The 12,251-nt window shown below is 44.7% G+C and overlaps 1 protein-coding gene and 1 long non-coding RNA gene across 2 annotated transcripts; one reads left to right on the forward strand and one right to left on the reverse strand.

Annotated features, from left to right (window-relative positions):
• The first annotated feature begins 368 nt into the window (after window positions 1–368).
• ACTG1 (actin gamma 1) lies at window positions 369–4,680 on the forward strand. The gene is made up of 6 exons (XM_082212038.1): window positions 369–524; window positions 2,097–2,228; window positions 2,322–2,561; window positions 2,833–3,271; window positions 3,397–3,578; window positions 3,748–4,680. The coding sequence occupies exons 2-6, from the start codon at window positions 2,106–2,108 to the stop codon at window positions 3,889–3,891; spliced, it is 1,128 nt and encodes a 375-aa protein (XP_082068164.1). The 5' UTR covers window positions 369–524; window positions 2,097–2,105; the 3' UTR covers window positions 3,892–4,680.
• Window positions 4,419–7,728, reverse strand: LOC309526129. The gene is made up of 2 exons (XR_014216683.1): window positions 6,078–7,728; window positions 4,419–6,030 (listed from the first exon to the last, which is right to left on the reverse strand). It is a non-coding gene; the product is annotated as an uncharacterized lncRNA (long non-coding RNA).
• Window positions 7,729–12,251: the final 4,523 nt, after the last annotated feature.

Here is a 12,251-nt window from a genome sequence, read left to right on the forward strand (position 1 = left end):
CCCGCATGGCCCACCCATTGCACGACTTGTGACAATGGTGGCAACCCTCGATTCCCCTTGCTGTCCATCAACTGCAATCTGGCTAGGATGTGTGCTTTGGCTGGCGGGAGCATCCCACGGCGGTGCCTTCTCCTTAGTCCTGGGGGGGGGGGGTGAACATAACATGGGACCGGGACGAGAGAGGCCCCGGTGCAAAAGCTGCGGACCCTTCCCCCCCCCTCCGCCACCAGCCCCCGGCCTCGTTGCTCATGCTGATTCCGGGGTTGAGCGAGGAGGAGGAGGCGGCGCCAGGCTGCTCTCGTCCGCCCCACGTGGCCCGGCCCGCGCCAGCCAATGGCAGCGCGTGTTTCTGAAAGATCTCCATATATGGCGATGTTCTCGGCCGGCGAGGCGGGGGCCGGCACCCCCTGGGTATAAAAGGGGCGGGGCTGGCGTTGGGACGGTCTCACTCAGCCGGCGGCAGCGGATCTGGCAGTAGCAGCTCTTTTCTTCCCGTTCTCTTGAAAGCTCCCGCCTCCTTTCAGGTAGGTTTCAGCAGCCGTTTATTCTGACGGAGGGGTGGTTCTCTTCCAACCACCCCCCACCCTAAACTTTCCTTTTATATTCTCTCTTCGCGCTTAGGTGAGAGCAAAGTGTAGAGGTTCCTATATTTAATTTCCCTTAGGAGTAAAAAGCGCCTTAGAATTCCTTGAATTGGTGGCGGTTAAGGGCTTCTCTCGGTTCCTTCCCCCCCCTTCAATCCCTCTTTAGTCCGGTCGTGCGTTAAGGCTCGACCAACTCCCGCCCCCCCCCCCCGTTTATCATGCGTCGGTTCCTTTGCAACGGTCTTGGTTGGCGCGCGCGACCTTCTCGTGCCCGTAACGGCTTTTTGAAAGGGGGAGGAGGGGCTGTTGGCTCGGGAAGGGCACCGAGGGCGTGATTGGTCGGCCTGAAACTTTGACGTAATGGAGCGGGAAACGAGAACCTTCGTTTCTTGCTGCGCGCGGTGCCCCCTCCCCCCCCCACATTTTCCGCATAGAAAATTTACTCTGGGCGTGGGGAGGTGGGGGAAGGTGGTTGAAGCTGAAAGGGGAAAGATGGGAGCGTCTGAAAAGGGACCTTTTTTTTTAACTTCGCCGCGGTTGATGGCGGGGTGGGGGTGGGGCGTTGGTTGGGGTGGGGGCTGGTTCCTGCACAAGGCACCCTCACTCCGGCTGTGAAAGGAGGGTGGGTTCTCGAAGAGGGCGGGGTTAGGGCTGCGCAGGACGTCGTGAAGGGTGGAGCCCGGTGCGTCGTGTCTTTGGGGTGGCTCGGTTTGCCTCGGAATAAAGAGGGGGCTGCGGGGATATGGCTTCCTGCCCGTGACTGCAACACTGGAATTGGCTTCTGAGTAGATGCGCAGGGAACTTGAGTGCATGAGGAATTTTGTGGCCTGGTTTGACTCGGCTCCCGTTAAATGTTCAACGGAGTCTTCATGGGAGTAGTGTAGTTGACTAAGATGAGTTATTCTTTATAGAATATGGGCCGATGCCAGTGGTGCATCCCTGAAGGTGATGGGGTTAATGTGCATGCACCCTGCTCAAACGCCTTTTCTTCTGTTTCTGGCTTGGTATATTTCGTTTTGAAATGAGCTAAAGCCAAACTTTGCAGTGGTTTCAGGGAAGACTATCCATAGTAGTGCTGCATTCAGAAAGTGAGCATAGGTCTGGGGGGGGGCATGAGAGGAAGAATTCTAGGGCATTGTACATATATGTAGTTAACTAGCGAATATGTCCTGTTGCAACTCCTTAAGCTTTACTTTTGAGTAGAAATGTGTAAGATGGTGATGTTAATGTTAGGTTGTTATGGGTGTGGGTGTGTATATCTATATGTGTATATATATATGTATATGTATGTATATATGCTGGTCTACAGAGTAAGGAAAATGAAGTAAAAAGCTCTGGACCATGGTTAAAATATAGACGAGGGTGGGGTTTCTAGTCTGGATGATAGGTTGGCAGAGCAGCCTCTAGTGGCCAAAATCTGTAGTGTTTGAAGGGCGTCCATTGATGATGCCAAAATGCAGCACTGCATTTTTCAATGTTGCTTAATAAATGCTTTCTTTTTGTGAAAAGCAGATCTCCAAAATGGAAGAAGAAATTGCAGCGCTTGTCATTGACAATGGTTCCGGTATGTGCAAAGCAGGCTTTGCTGGAGATGATGCTCCTCGTGCTGTGTTCCCCTCAATTGTTGGGCGCCCACGCCACCAGGTAAACATCAAAGCAGGAAATCTATTTGTTTTGTGTTTAACATGAGATGGTTTATTTTTGTATTTGCTGATGATTGTTTATTTTTCTTAATAGGGTGTCATGGTTGGTATGGGCCAGAAAGATAGCTATGTAGGTGATGAGGCTCAAAGCAAGAGAGGTATCTTGACTCTGAAGTACCCTATTGAACATGGCATTGTTACCAACTGGGATGATATGGAGAAAATATGGCATCACACTTTCTACAATGAGCTTCGTGTTGCCCCAGAGGAACACCCTGTTTTGCTTACAGAAGCTCCTTTGAATCCCAAGGCCAACAGAGAGAAGATGACACAGGTACAGCATTGGTGCAGCTTTTACACCTTGCCACTTTTTCCCATTTCACCACCACTTTTCTTTAAGTTACAATTTCTCTTCTCTCATTATTTTCAGGGTTCTGTACTCTCCTGGCATTTCCTTCCTTGAAGTCTCTCAGGTTTCTGTTGTATTTCTACCTGACTTTCTTTTGGTTTTCTCCCCTACATCCAATACCTTGCATGTCAGCATGTGTGTGTGTCACTATGAAAGTGGTCCCTTATTAAGACAATGTTCTTTTCTCTTAATTTAGATCATGTTTGAGACCTTCAACACTCCTGCCATGTATGTGGCTATCCAGGCTGTGCTGTCCCTGTATGCCTCTGGTCGTACCACTGGTATTGTAATGGACTCTGGAGATGGTGTCACACACACTGTGCCCATCTATGAGGGCTATGCCCTTCCTCATGCCATCCTGCGACTTGATTTGGCTGGTCGTGACCTCACAGACTACCTCATGAAGATTCTGACAGAGAGAGGCTACAGCTTCACCACCACAGCTGAAAGGGAAATTGTGCGTGACATAAAGGAGAAGTTATGCTATGTTGCCTTGGACTTCGAGCAGGAGATGGCCACAGCTGCTTCCTCTTCCTCTCTGGAGAAGAGCTATGAATTGCCTGATGGTCAAGTGATCACCATTGGAAATGAGAGGTTCAGGTGTCCAGAGGCCCTCTTCCAACCATCTTTCCTTGGTAAGCATTTAGTGGCACTGGTAACAAGTCAAATTACATGTACCATGCTCTAAATCCTAGGAAGCAAGTCTGTGTATTAGTTGGATGTTCAGCATACTTAAGGATTTCTTTTCTTTTCTTTTAAGGTATGGAGTCATGTGGCATTCATGAGACCACTTTCAACTCTATCATGAAGTGTGATGTTGATATCCGAAAGGACCTGTACGCCAACACAGTATTGTCTGGTGGTACCACAATGTATCCTGGAATTGCAGACAGAATGCAGAAGGAGATCACAGCATTGGCGCCCAGCACAATGAAGATCAAGGTAAGGGTGGCTTGCATCACAACTTAGTAGTGTAATAAAGCAGTTGACTCTTAGGAAGATAGCTGATCCATAAATCTTTTCTTTTTAAAACAGGGCTGATAACAAGAAAGTAAAAAGTTAAATGCATGTATAGTCAGATCTTTTCTAACTTTAACATGTTTTCTTCCAGATCATTGCTCCCCCTGAGCGCAAATACTCTGTCTGGATTGGTGGATCCATCCTTGCATCCCTGTCTACTTTCCAGCAGATGTGGATCAGCAAGCAGGAGTATGACGAGTCTGGCCCATCCATTGTCCATCGTAAATGCTTCTAAATGGACTATTGACAGATGCGCAGCATTTGCTGCATGAGTTTTTCACCAGTATAAATTTGCCTGAGCAAATATATACACCTCATGCTAGCCTCATGAAACTGGAATAAGCCTTCTCTTCACAACATTGTCATTGGGAAGCCTGTCTCCAATAATCCTGTGAGGATGTCTACCTGTTGCTGATATGACCCTGTACTCAAGTTAACTGTTCCCTTTGTACATAGCAGTATAACTACCCTATACACATCTGGCCCAGGACCTAGTACAGGAGGCATTCAAACAATACAAAGGTTTAACTTGTGTCTGTAACTACCTGGGACAGTGGTCTCAGTGTAACCAGCAATGTTACAAATGGAGTTTTGAGGCTAGATCTGTACAGGGTAGCAAAAGATCAGACTTCCACTACACAAAGCGCTAAGAATTCCAGGTCACTATTGTTGAGGCTGGCAAGAGTTTGTGAAAAGGATGGCCATTTTTGTCTTGCCACTGTTACTAGCGGGGTTGGAAACATATCGCATCCAAGCCTTATGAACCTGTTTTTTTCCTTGCCCACCTGTATCCCAACAAGACAACCCAGGGCAAAGTTGCTCAACTTCAGTTGCTCCAATGTTTGCATTGACACCTGTAAATTTAATCATCAGGTTTAATTTATGTAAGATTTTTGTACGTTGCCTTAATGTTGTCATCTGACAGTAGAAAACCAAAATTTGTAAGTCATCCTGAAGTTGAGAATTGTAATGCCCAACACATCATTGTGAAAGGAAAATAAAGCGCTGCAGTAAATGAAATGGGCTTAATGTTGACTAATGGAAAGTTATTTAACACACATTTGCTTTTGGAAGCCTTTCTGGACAGGACAGTGAAAATTATGACCTAGCTCTGGCTTAATGTAGTTTCTGTTCAGTCTGATCAGGTTGACCACAAGCTCTGTGATAAGTGCTAAACTTAATATTCTGCCAAATAGCTTCCAAACATTGCTTTAGCAAACATGACCAGACCTTAGCTATGTGGGATATTAATACAAATGTATGCACTGTAGCAAATGCTAAACAAATTGCATTATTTTAAATCTTTCAGAGTTGTCTTAATTCAGTATTACTGAAATGGTTTAATTGGGCAGACCACAATATGCTTTTGTGATAGCTTGCCTAAGTGTGCAAAAGATAGTCATATTAGGACAGGATTACAAGGTCGAATCACTTGGAAGCAATGAAAAAATTACATCAAAGTTACATTTTTGGGGTTATTGAAGAATGCACTTCATCTCGTTTTGTAGCTATGGGTTAGTTTGGTTTACATTTTTCTAATTTAAACTGACAGTTAAAAGATGTTTATGCAGCACTTCAGAAGTGTTTTGAGTAGGACTGGGACGTCTAGGATAACCTGTTGGAGTAGGATACTGTTGGTAGCATTAAAGGTTTTCAAAGCATAATTTCAGCTTTGCCAAAGGCTATGTGAAATAACCACAATGATGACTTAATAAATCTTCCCTCGCTACCATCAATCACATTTTCCACCAAGGGGAGGCAAATGAAGTGTCCCATTTTATTTTGTGTTATCTTTGTGTCTTATAAAGATTTCACTAGGAATCTGTCCTTTTTACAAAATAGTCATAAGAACAAATATATCTATACATGCGTATTTGGGTGGTACATAAGGCAATCACTAGATACACTAAGAGAGCATTCGTAATTGAGGGGGCAGCTATGAAATTACCCAGGGGGGTATGTTTTGAATTGCAGATGAATCTGCACAACACCATAAAATGTGACCCACTATATTTTGTTGGTCACACTAAATTTGTGTTTCAGGTTAAATTATTGTAGGAAGGGAAAAACTTGATACAATGTGTTGCAGTCTTCATAATACTGCAAGACTTTAAATACTAAGAATTTGTATTACTAAATCAGAGATCTGGGAGCAAACGTAAGCTTGCAACTGGTGTGCATTAAACTTGTGTACATTCAGATTTACTTGTTTTGCAATTGAAAATAAAATTTGAAAGGGATGGGCATCCAGGAAAAGAGACTGGCAATCTCACCCACTGCTGCTCCCAATATGTGATTTGCCTAGGCAGGATCCCTGGGATTTAAACTTGAAAGCTTTGTTCTTGGACAGAATGCTTAACTTGGGGATGCCCCACTGGTTTGTGTTAGGACAGTTTATCAAGAGTAACATTCAATCTGCACTGTTCCTGGTTTGTTGGGTGGGGTTGCTGTTTAGCAGGGAAGAGTTGCTCATTTTGACTCTAAATTGCACTGACATGTCTCCTGTCAAGAAGGGATGTTTATTCCCATATAGCAGGAAAACTAGTTTTGGGATCCCTACCACATGTCTATAAGCAAGACACTGTACATGGGTTCAATAAAGTTGACAGCTGCCTGCTTGTGTGACTATCCAGAGCTCTTAGTGCTAAATTCATATTCAAGAGCTAGTATATTGCAGGAATTGACAAATTCCTGGTAGTCTATGGAATATTTTCTCCTGTTAATCTGCAATAGAAAAGAGACTTCACAAGGGAATGTAGCATTATGCATAAATGTTTGTTATATACAAGTTAAGATACCTTGCCTTTGGAAGAAAGGGTGTACTGTGGGGTTGCCTGGTGGGAGTGGAGTTTCAGCCTCCAGTGTGCTAAAAATAGCTATGTCTTTGGCAAAGCATGATAGGAAATGAAAATGAGGGAGGTGCACAAGAATCCTTTTCAGAAAGGTTGCATGTACATTTGAAGTCATCTTTGTTACAAGAAGCAGGATATGTAAGATGCCAACCTTCTCCTAGGGGAAGCTCTCTGCTTGCTTATTTGCACATATTTGTGTTATTTTAAGGACATTTCCACCGCTGGCCTTTTGTTCAGTACCCTTGGCAATGTTTTAGTTCAAGCTAAAGGATAGACTGCAAGGAACAAAAGGGAGGCATGAGGTACCTGCAGGCAGCAAGGTCTAAAGGAGTAGGAATGGAGAAGCTGGAGGAGCAAGGCCCCTTCGGTACAAATCGTATTAAGGATCCAGTATGGAGTGGAAGAGGATTTGGGAGCCAGTAAATACTTAAAAGTTCAGAAATACTAGCCCATGTATACAATTGTGTAAGCACTGTTCAAGCCCCTCCAGTTTCTGAATTTCTACCACAAAATTTCCAATCCTGACCCTCACTAAAATGGTTAGAAATACATTTTTTTAAAACGACTGAGCAACCTGGCACATTCTAGCCAATGGATGAAATTGCACAATGCAGAGCACTTTGCTAGTTCTCTGTAGGTTTCCATTTCACGAGCAATGGAATGGGGGAAATGAAGGCAGGGCTGAGTGTGAAGCCTATTCCTGTGGGACAAACAGGCAGTGATCTGATGGATCTGGCCAAAGGCCCAGCTAGTTCCAGTATATTGTTCTCACAGCCAACCAGATGGGAAGCCTGCAAGCAGGACCTGAATGAAATGGTACACCTGTGATTCCTAGCAACTGATGCGCGGGGGGGGGGGGGGGCAGGGAGTCCCTGCCATGAAACAAAGAGGATTTGCGACCCAGAAGCATTTCTTTGTGAGAGAAGGCTTTGAGCTGGTAATGAAACTAAGAGCTCAGAGGTACCCTTCACTCTTTTATTTCCAGGTACACCTGCTTCACTAAGGCAATATGGAAAACACTAGTTCACAAGCCTAGTAAAAATCAAAGTAAATTCTGCAAGCTGACCTCTGCCCACCCTTGATATAATAACACTCCTTATCTCTGTATTAATTTTAGGAATATGTGATGCCATTGGTCCATCAAAAACAGCATTATTTGCACAAGCTAGCAGTAGCTCTCCATGTTTTCATATGGGTCTTTTGCAACCCCTAACTGGAAATGCCAGGTACACTGAAATAGTGTACTCTTGTTTCAGTGTATCTGAAGACGTGTGCATGCACACGAAAGCTCATACCAAGAACTAACTTAGTTGGTCTTTAAGGTGCTACTGGAAGGAATTATCTTATTTTGATTATGGCAGACCAACACGGCTACCTATCTGTAACTGGAAATGCCAGGGTTGAACATGTGCCCTCTGCACAGAGTAAACACTTTGCCACTCAGCTACAGCCTTTCCTTTTTTTCTTTGCATTGTTGCAATTATCCTTACAACATCCTTGCAAACTAGGTCAGTATTAATGTACGGCTTACTGCATATGAGGACTGAAGCTGAAAGTCCTAAAATCCACATACCAATTTTGCAGCTGCAGTGTCATTTGCCTTTGGGCTGTTTTCATTCATGTTCTAAAGCACATTAGTAAGAGTAGGCTCTACTGAACACAATGAGATTTGCAACCAGGTAAACAGTCCTTCCAAATATTTAGGACACAATCCTTTGCAAATTTATCTGGGCATAGTCTTCATTGAAATCTTCTTTCTGAGGACTGGAGATTGTGAGACCACACTGTTTAGCCCCTGTAACACACAAATTCAGTAGAGAATTCAGCTTCCTAAGAGTAAAACCTACCCCAAAAGTATGGCAGAGTAACTCACAAGGTCGCGAGTGTTCCGTGTGAGCACACAATCAGATGTAGAATAGTTTGGAATGGTTTGGTAAAGGTCAAAGTGCAATCAGTAGGATGGTCAAGAAAGGCAGGATGCAGAAAGAGGAGTCCTAGAGAGGAATAAAAGGGGTAACAGAGGTTGCAGATTACAAAGGCTTTTTCCTTGAGAGGGACTGGAGTCTTTGAACTGGCAGTAAACTCTGCCTATCCTTTCCAGGCTTTTCTCCCCAATTATGAGGATTAGACATTTGTTTTTCACCACAAAAGCTTTTATTTTCAGGATCCATATTTCGATGTTTGCCCAAAGGCCAATACGTTGCAATCATGACTGTGCAAAGCATGTTTATGCAAATCTCGTCCATGCATTGTTTCCTTGTGATGTATTTTATTGCACTGGGGTGGGGTGAGGGCGACACAAGAGAATGTGCCAGGGAAGATCAAGCAAATTCTGTCTCGTCTACAATGAGTTAATTGTCCCTTACTTGAATCAGTCTGTCCAGTCATTAGGCACTCACCCTCTGAATTTCAATTCTTCTGGTTTGGTGGGTGGTGGTTTTGACTACTGAATTCTACTTCCATCTGAAAATGGTACCTGATCAACCTGTCTGTGACTCTCCTTGTGGTGTGCCTCACTGCTGGAGTTTGGCTTCCAGAATGCACTCCCTAGAGAAGTTCACCTGACATTCACACTGATCAGAGTCAGGCAACTGTCTTTTTCCCTATGCCTTTTAATTCATTTTAATTGTATTACTTTTAAACTGCTTGTGACTAATGTACCAAGAAGGCGCTCTCCCACTTTCAGAACCAATTCTGGGTTCTTAATTGTTTTTGTTGCCCTCTGCCCGCCTTATGTGTTTGCACATCACAATTAGGCTCCACTGTTTTCTCTCCGTTTACCCTTCTGGTTGAAAAGTGTAAATACAGGCTTCTTTACTAAAAAAAAACCTTTATAGAAATCCATATTCCGTGCTTATTTCTTTTGGCAACCGACTCCCTCCAGTTATTCACGAGAATATTCCAGAAGAACTACTGGGACCAAGATGAGATGTTGTTTCCAGATGTTTTGCTGCTCCTCCGCTGAAATTGTTTGTGGCAATTGCACAGAGTCAGTATTATGTGATGAACTTGGTCTTGCTTTGCATGTCAGGCTGAAACCATAGGCCCCAGGGCCCCTTTCAATAGGGAAATGGAAAGGAAACGATGACCTGCTAGCGCTGCCAAATTCAACATTTGTATTTAGTCACCGTTTGCTCATACGGATAACATAAAATGAACCGGCCCCACCCAGAGGGCTTGTGCAACCAACACTGATCTTTATTCAGAGAGGGGGGAAAGGCCCAGTGAAAAGTCAACCATTGCAACATGCTGTAATTGGCAGCAGAAGTCCTGTCATTTGAATCCCATCCCAGTTCACACTCCAGAATGGATAGTCTGCCTCTTGAAATCACCCTCTTGGCATGTTCCTGTCTATCCCTTGCACCTGATTAGCCAGTGCAAATGAGGGGGGGGAGGGCATAGCAGCAGGGGTTGGGAACAGAGGTCAGGATGGGGGAAGCCAATATGCTAAACTGTGTGCATAAGCTGCTGAGTAATGTGATTAACAGAGAGAGCAGTGCTGCCAACACTGTGGACTGGGCCTCCCGCTATTCTCTTGATTCAAGGCTGTTTCTCCACCCTCTCCCTGCATTCCACACCCTTGGACTCCTTTGTCTGGGGATAAAGAGACCCTCATCCTAGGGGATTTGGCAGCCAGATGTCACGTAGCAAGCATCAGAGCGGCCCAGCTAATAAATTCCACTCTCCCCGTGGCCATTGAAATGCAGTGTTGGAGTTGTCCCCAATTCCAGCACTCCTGCAGTCAGGCACAATTATCTTTCAGCCTGGTCTTTCATGCAGCATTGCTGTGCTATGGTGATACTGCAGATTTCTTCATGTTGCATCTATGCTGCTTGAAGCCGTGGCTGCAGGCGAGGCCTTGCATTCTTCCTAACCCACCGACCGACCCACAACTACCTTCCTGAAACCTGTAGTTGTGCTCTGTTGCTGTCTGTCAGAGCGGGGGGGGGGGGGAGTGCCGACCCATTCTACTCTTCCATAGCCGGACTAGCAGCGATTTTTTGCACGATATAACGAGCATTTCTTCATCAAAACTATAAATTACGCCTACGTATGAACTTGAATCATCGCTGCTCGAACCCCACAGACAGAAATGTCCTGACAACTCACTGCACCTCAAGAACAAAGCTTTCCAAAGGAATTAGTTCCTGATTTTCAACACTTGAGTCACCAAGTGCTGAGTAATCAAGTATCCGGAAAGCAAGTCATGTACTTGCATATGTGAATTGGCCTGTTGCCCTAGTAAGCAACTAGTTTTGCTAGAGGGCTGCTTTGAGAAAGGGACATGGGATGGCGAGCCAAGGCTGCTTTTCCACCCACGTGCAAATCCTGTTGTTAGAACTTCTCCCCTCTGCAGTGAAACTGATACCCCATAGGGAACTGGATTTGACCTAAGGGCCTCTATGTCCTGGTCATTGGCTAGCCTATAAATTTCTCATTAGTGATGTGTATAATCTGCCTCATTTCGAAGACAGCTGGCACACAGTGTTATACATGCAATCTACCACACAGAAACCATAAAGACTTAAGGCCCTCAGATATGAAGAGACTGACCCTCCAAATGTCCTTATTTTCCAAGGACGGTCCCAGATTTATAGAAGCTGTCCCGGTTTCTGATTTGATCCCGGAATGTCCTGCTTTTCCTTAGGACACCCCTATTTTCACCAGAGAAATATTGGAAAATATGGAGTTATGCGACCCCCGAGTCAAGGAGATAAATAATTATAGATATCTGATGTTAGAAGACATCTGAAGTCAGGCCTGTATAGGGAAGCTTTAAAATGTTTTATGATGTTTTTATATATGTTGGAAGCCGCCTAGAGTGGTTGGGGCAACCCAGTCAGATGAGTGGGGTATAAATATTAAAATTGTTGTTGAATAGGATGTCCCTATTTTCATTGGAGAAATGTTGAAGGGTATGGAGAGATACCTGCTGCCCTCTTAAAATCACTCCATCTTATATACTGTGGCAGTATCTCCACCCTGAACTATAATCTGTGATTTTCCTACTGGTCCATTCCAATGCTTCTCTATTTTACCACTTTCCACCAAAGACGGAACGTAAGCAAGCTATCTTATACTGAGTCAGGCCACAAACATCTGGAGGGCCACAGGTTTTGCACTGCTAGTGTACACAGTACTAAGCTAGATACTTATGATCTGACATGGCACCTTCCTGTCAGAAATCACTGCATTGCCTAGGGGGGGAAAGCGGTTCTTAACTTGGTTCCTTAAAGGTGAGAGAGTGGGCACCAAGCAAGCGTGTTCTGTAACTGAGGCTCCTCCACGTAAAAGACCCTGTCCTTAACCTCAGGTGCTGTCTCCCAAGGCAGGGCCTGAGATGCTGATCTCAACAAACTCACAGGTGCATATGGGAGAAGATTAGCATGCCAAATTGCTTTGGGGCCTTCAAAGAACCTTCTGCTTTTATTGCCTTATCCATCCTTTGCACCCTCCATGTGCCAAATGGGTTAATTCTAATCAGTGCTATTTTTTAAAAAAAAAGAGGTACAGGAACTCATCATGAACACCTCCCTTGTTCTCCCCCCACATCCCCCCCCAACCAATGGACCAGCTACTGGAGTCTAGAATATTATCCCGAACAAGTGAGCACTTGGAAACAGTGACCTCATGTGGTCCTCTGGATCACTCTCCCCGTGAGAAAACACATTCATTTGGGGGGTTTCTATAGCGCAGGGACATCCAACTCCCAAGAGACTGCGATCTACTCACAGAATAATAG

Source organism: Podarcis vaucheri (assembly GCF_965113315.1).
Source record: "Podarcis vaucheri genome assembly, chromosome: 2".
Lineage (NCBI taxonomy): Eukaryota > Metazoa > Chordata > Lepidosauria > Squamata > Lacertidae > Podarcis > Podarcis vaucheri.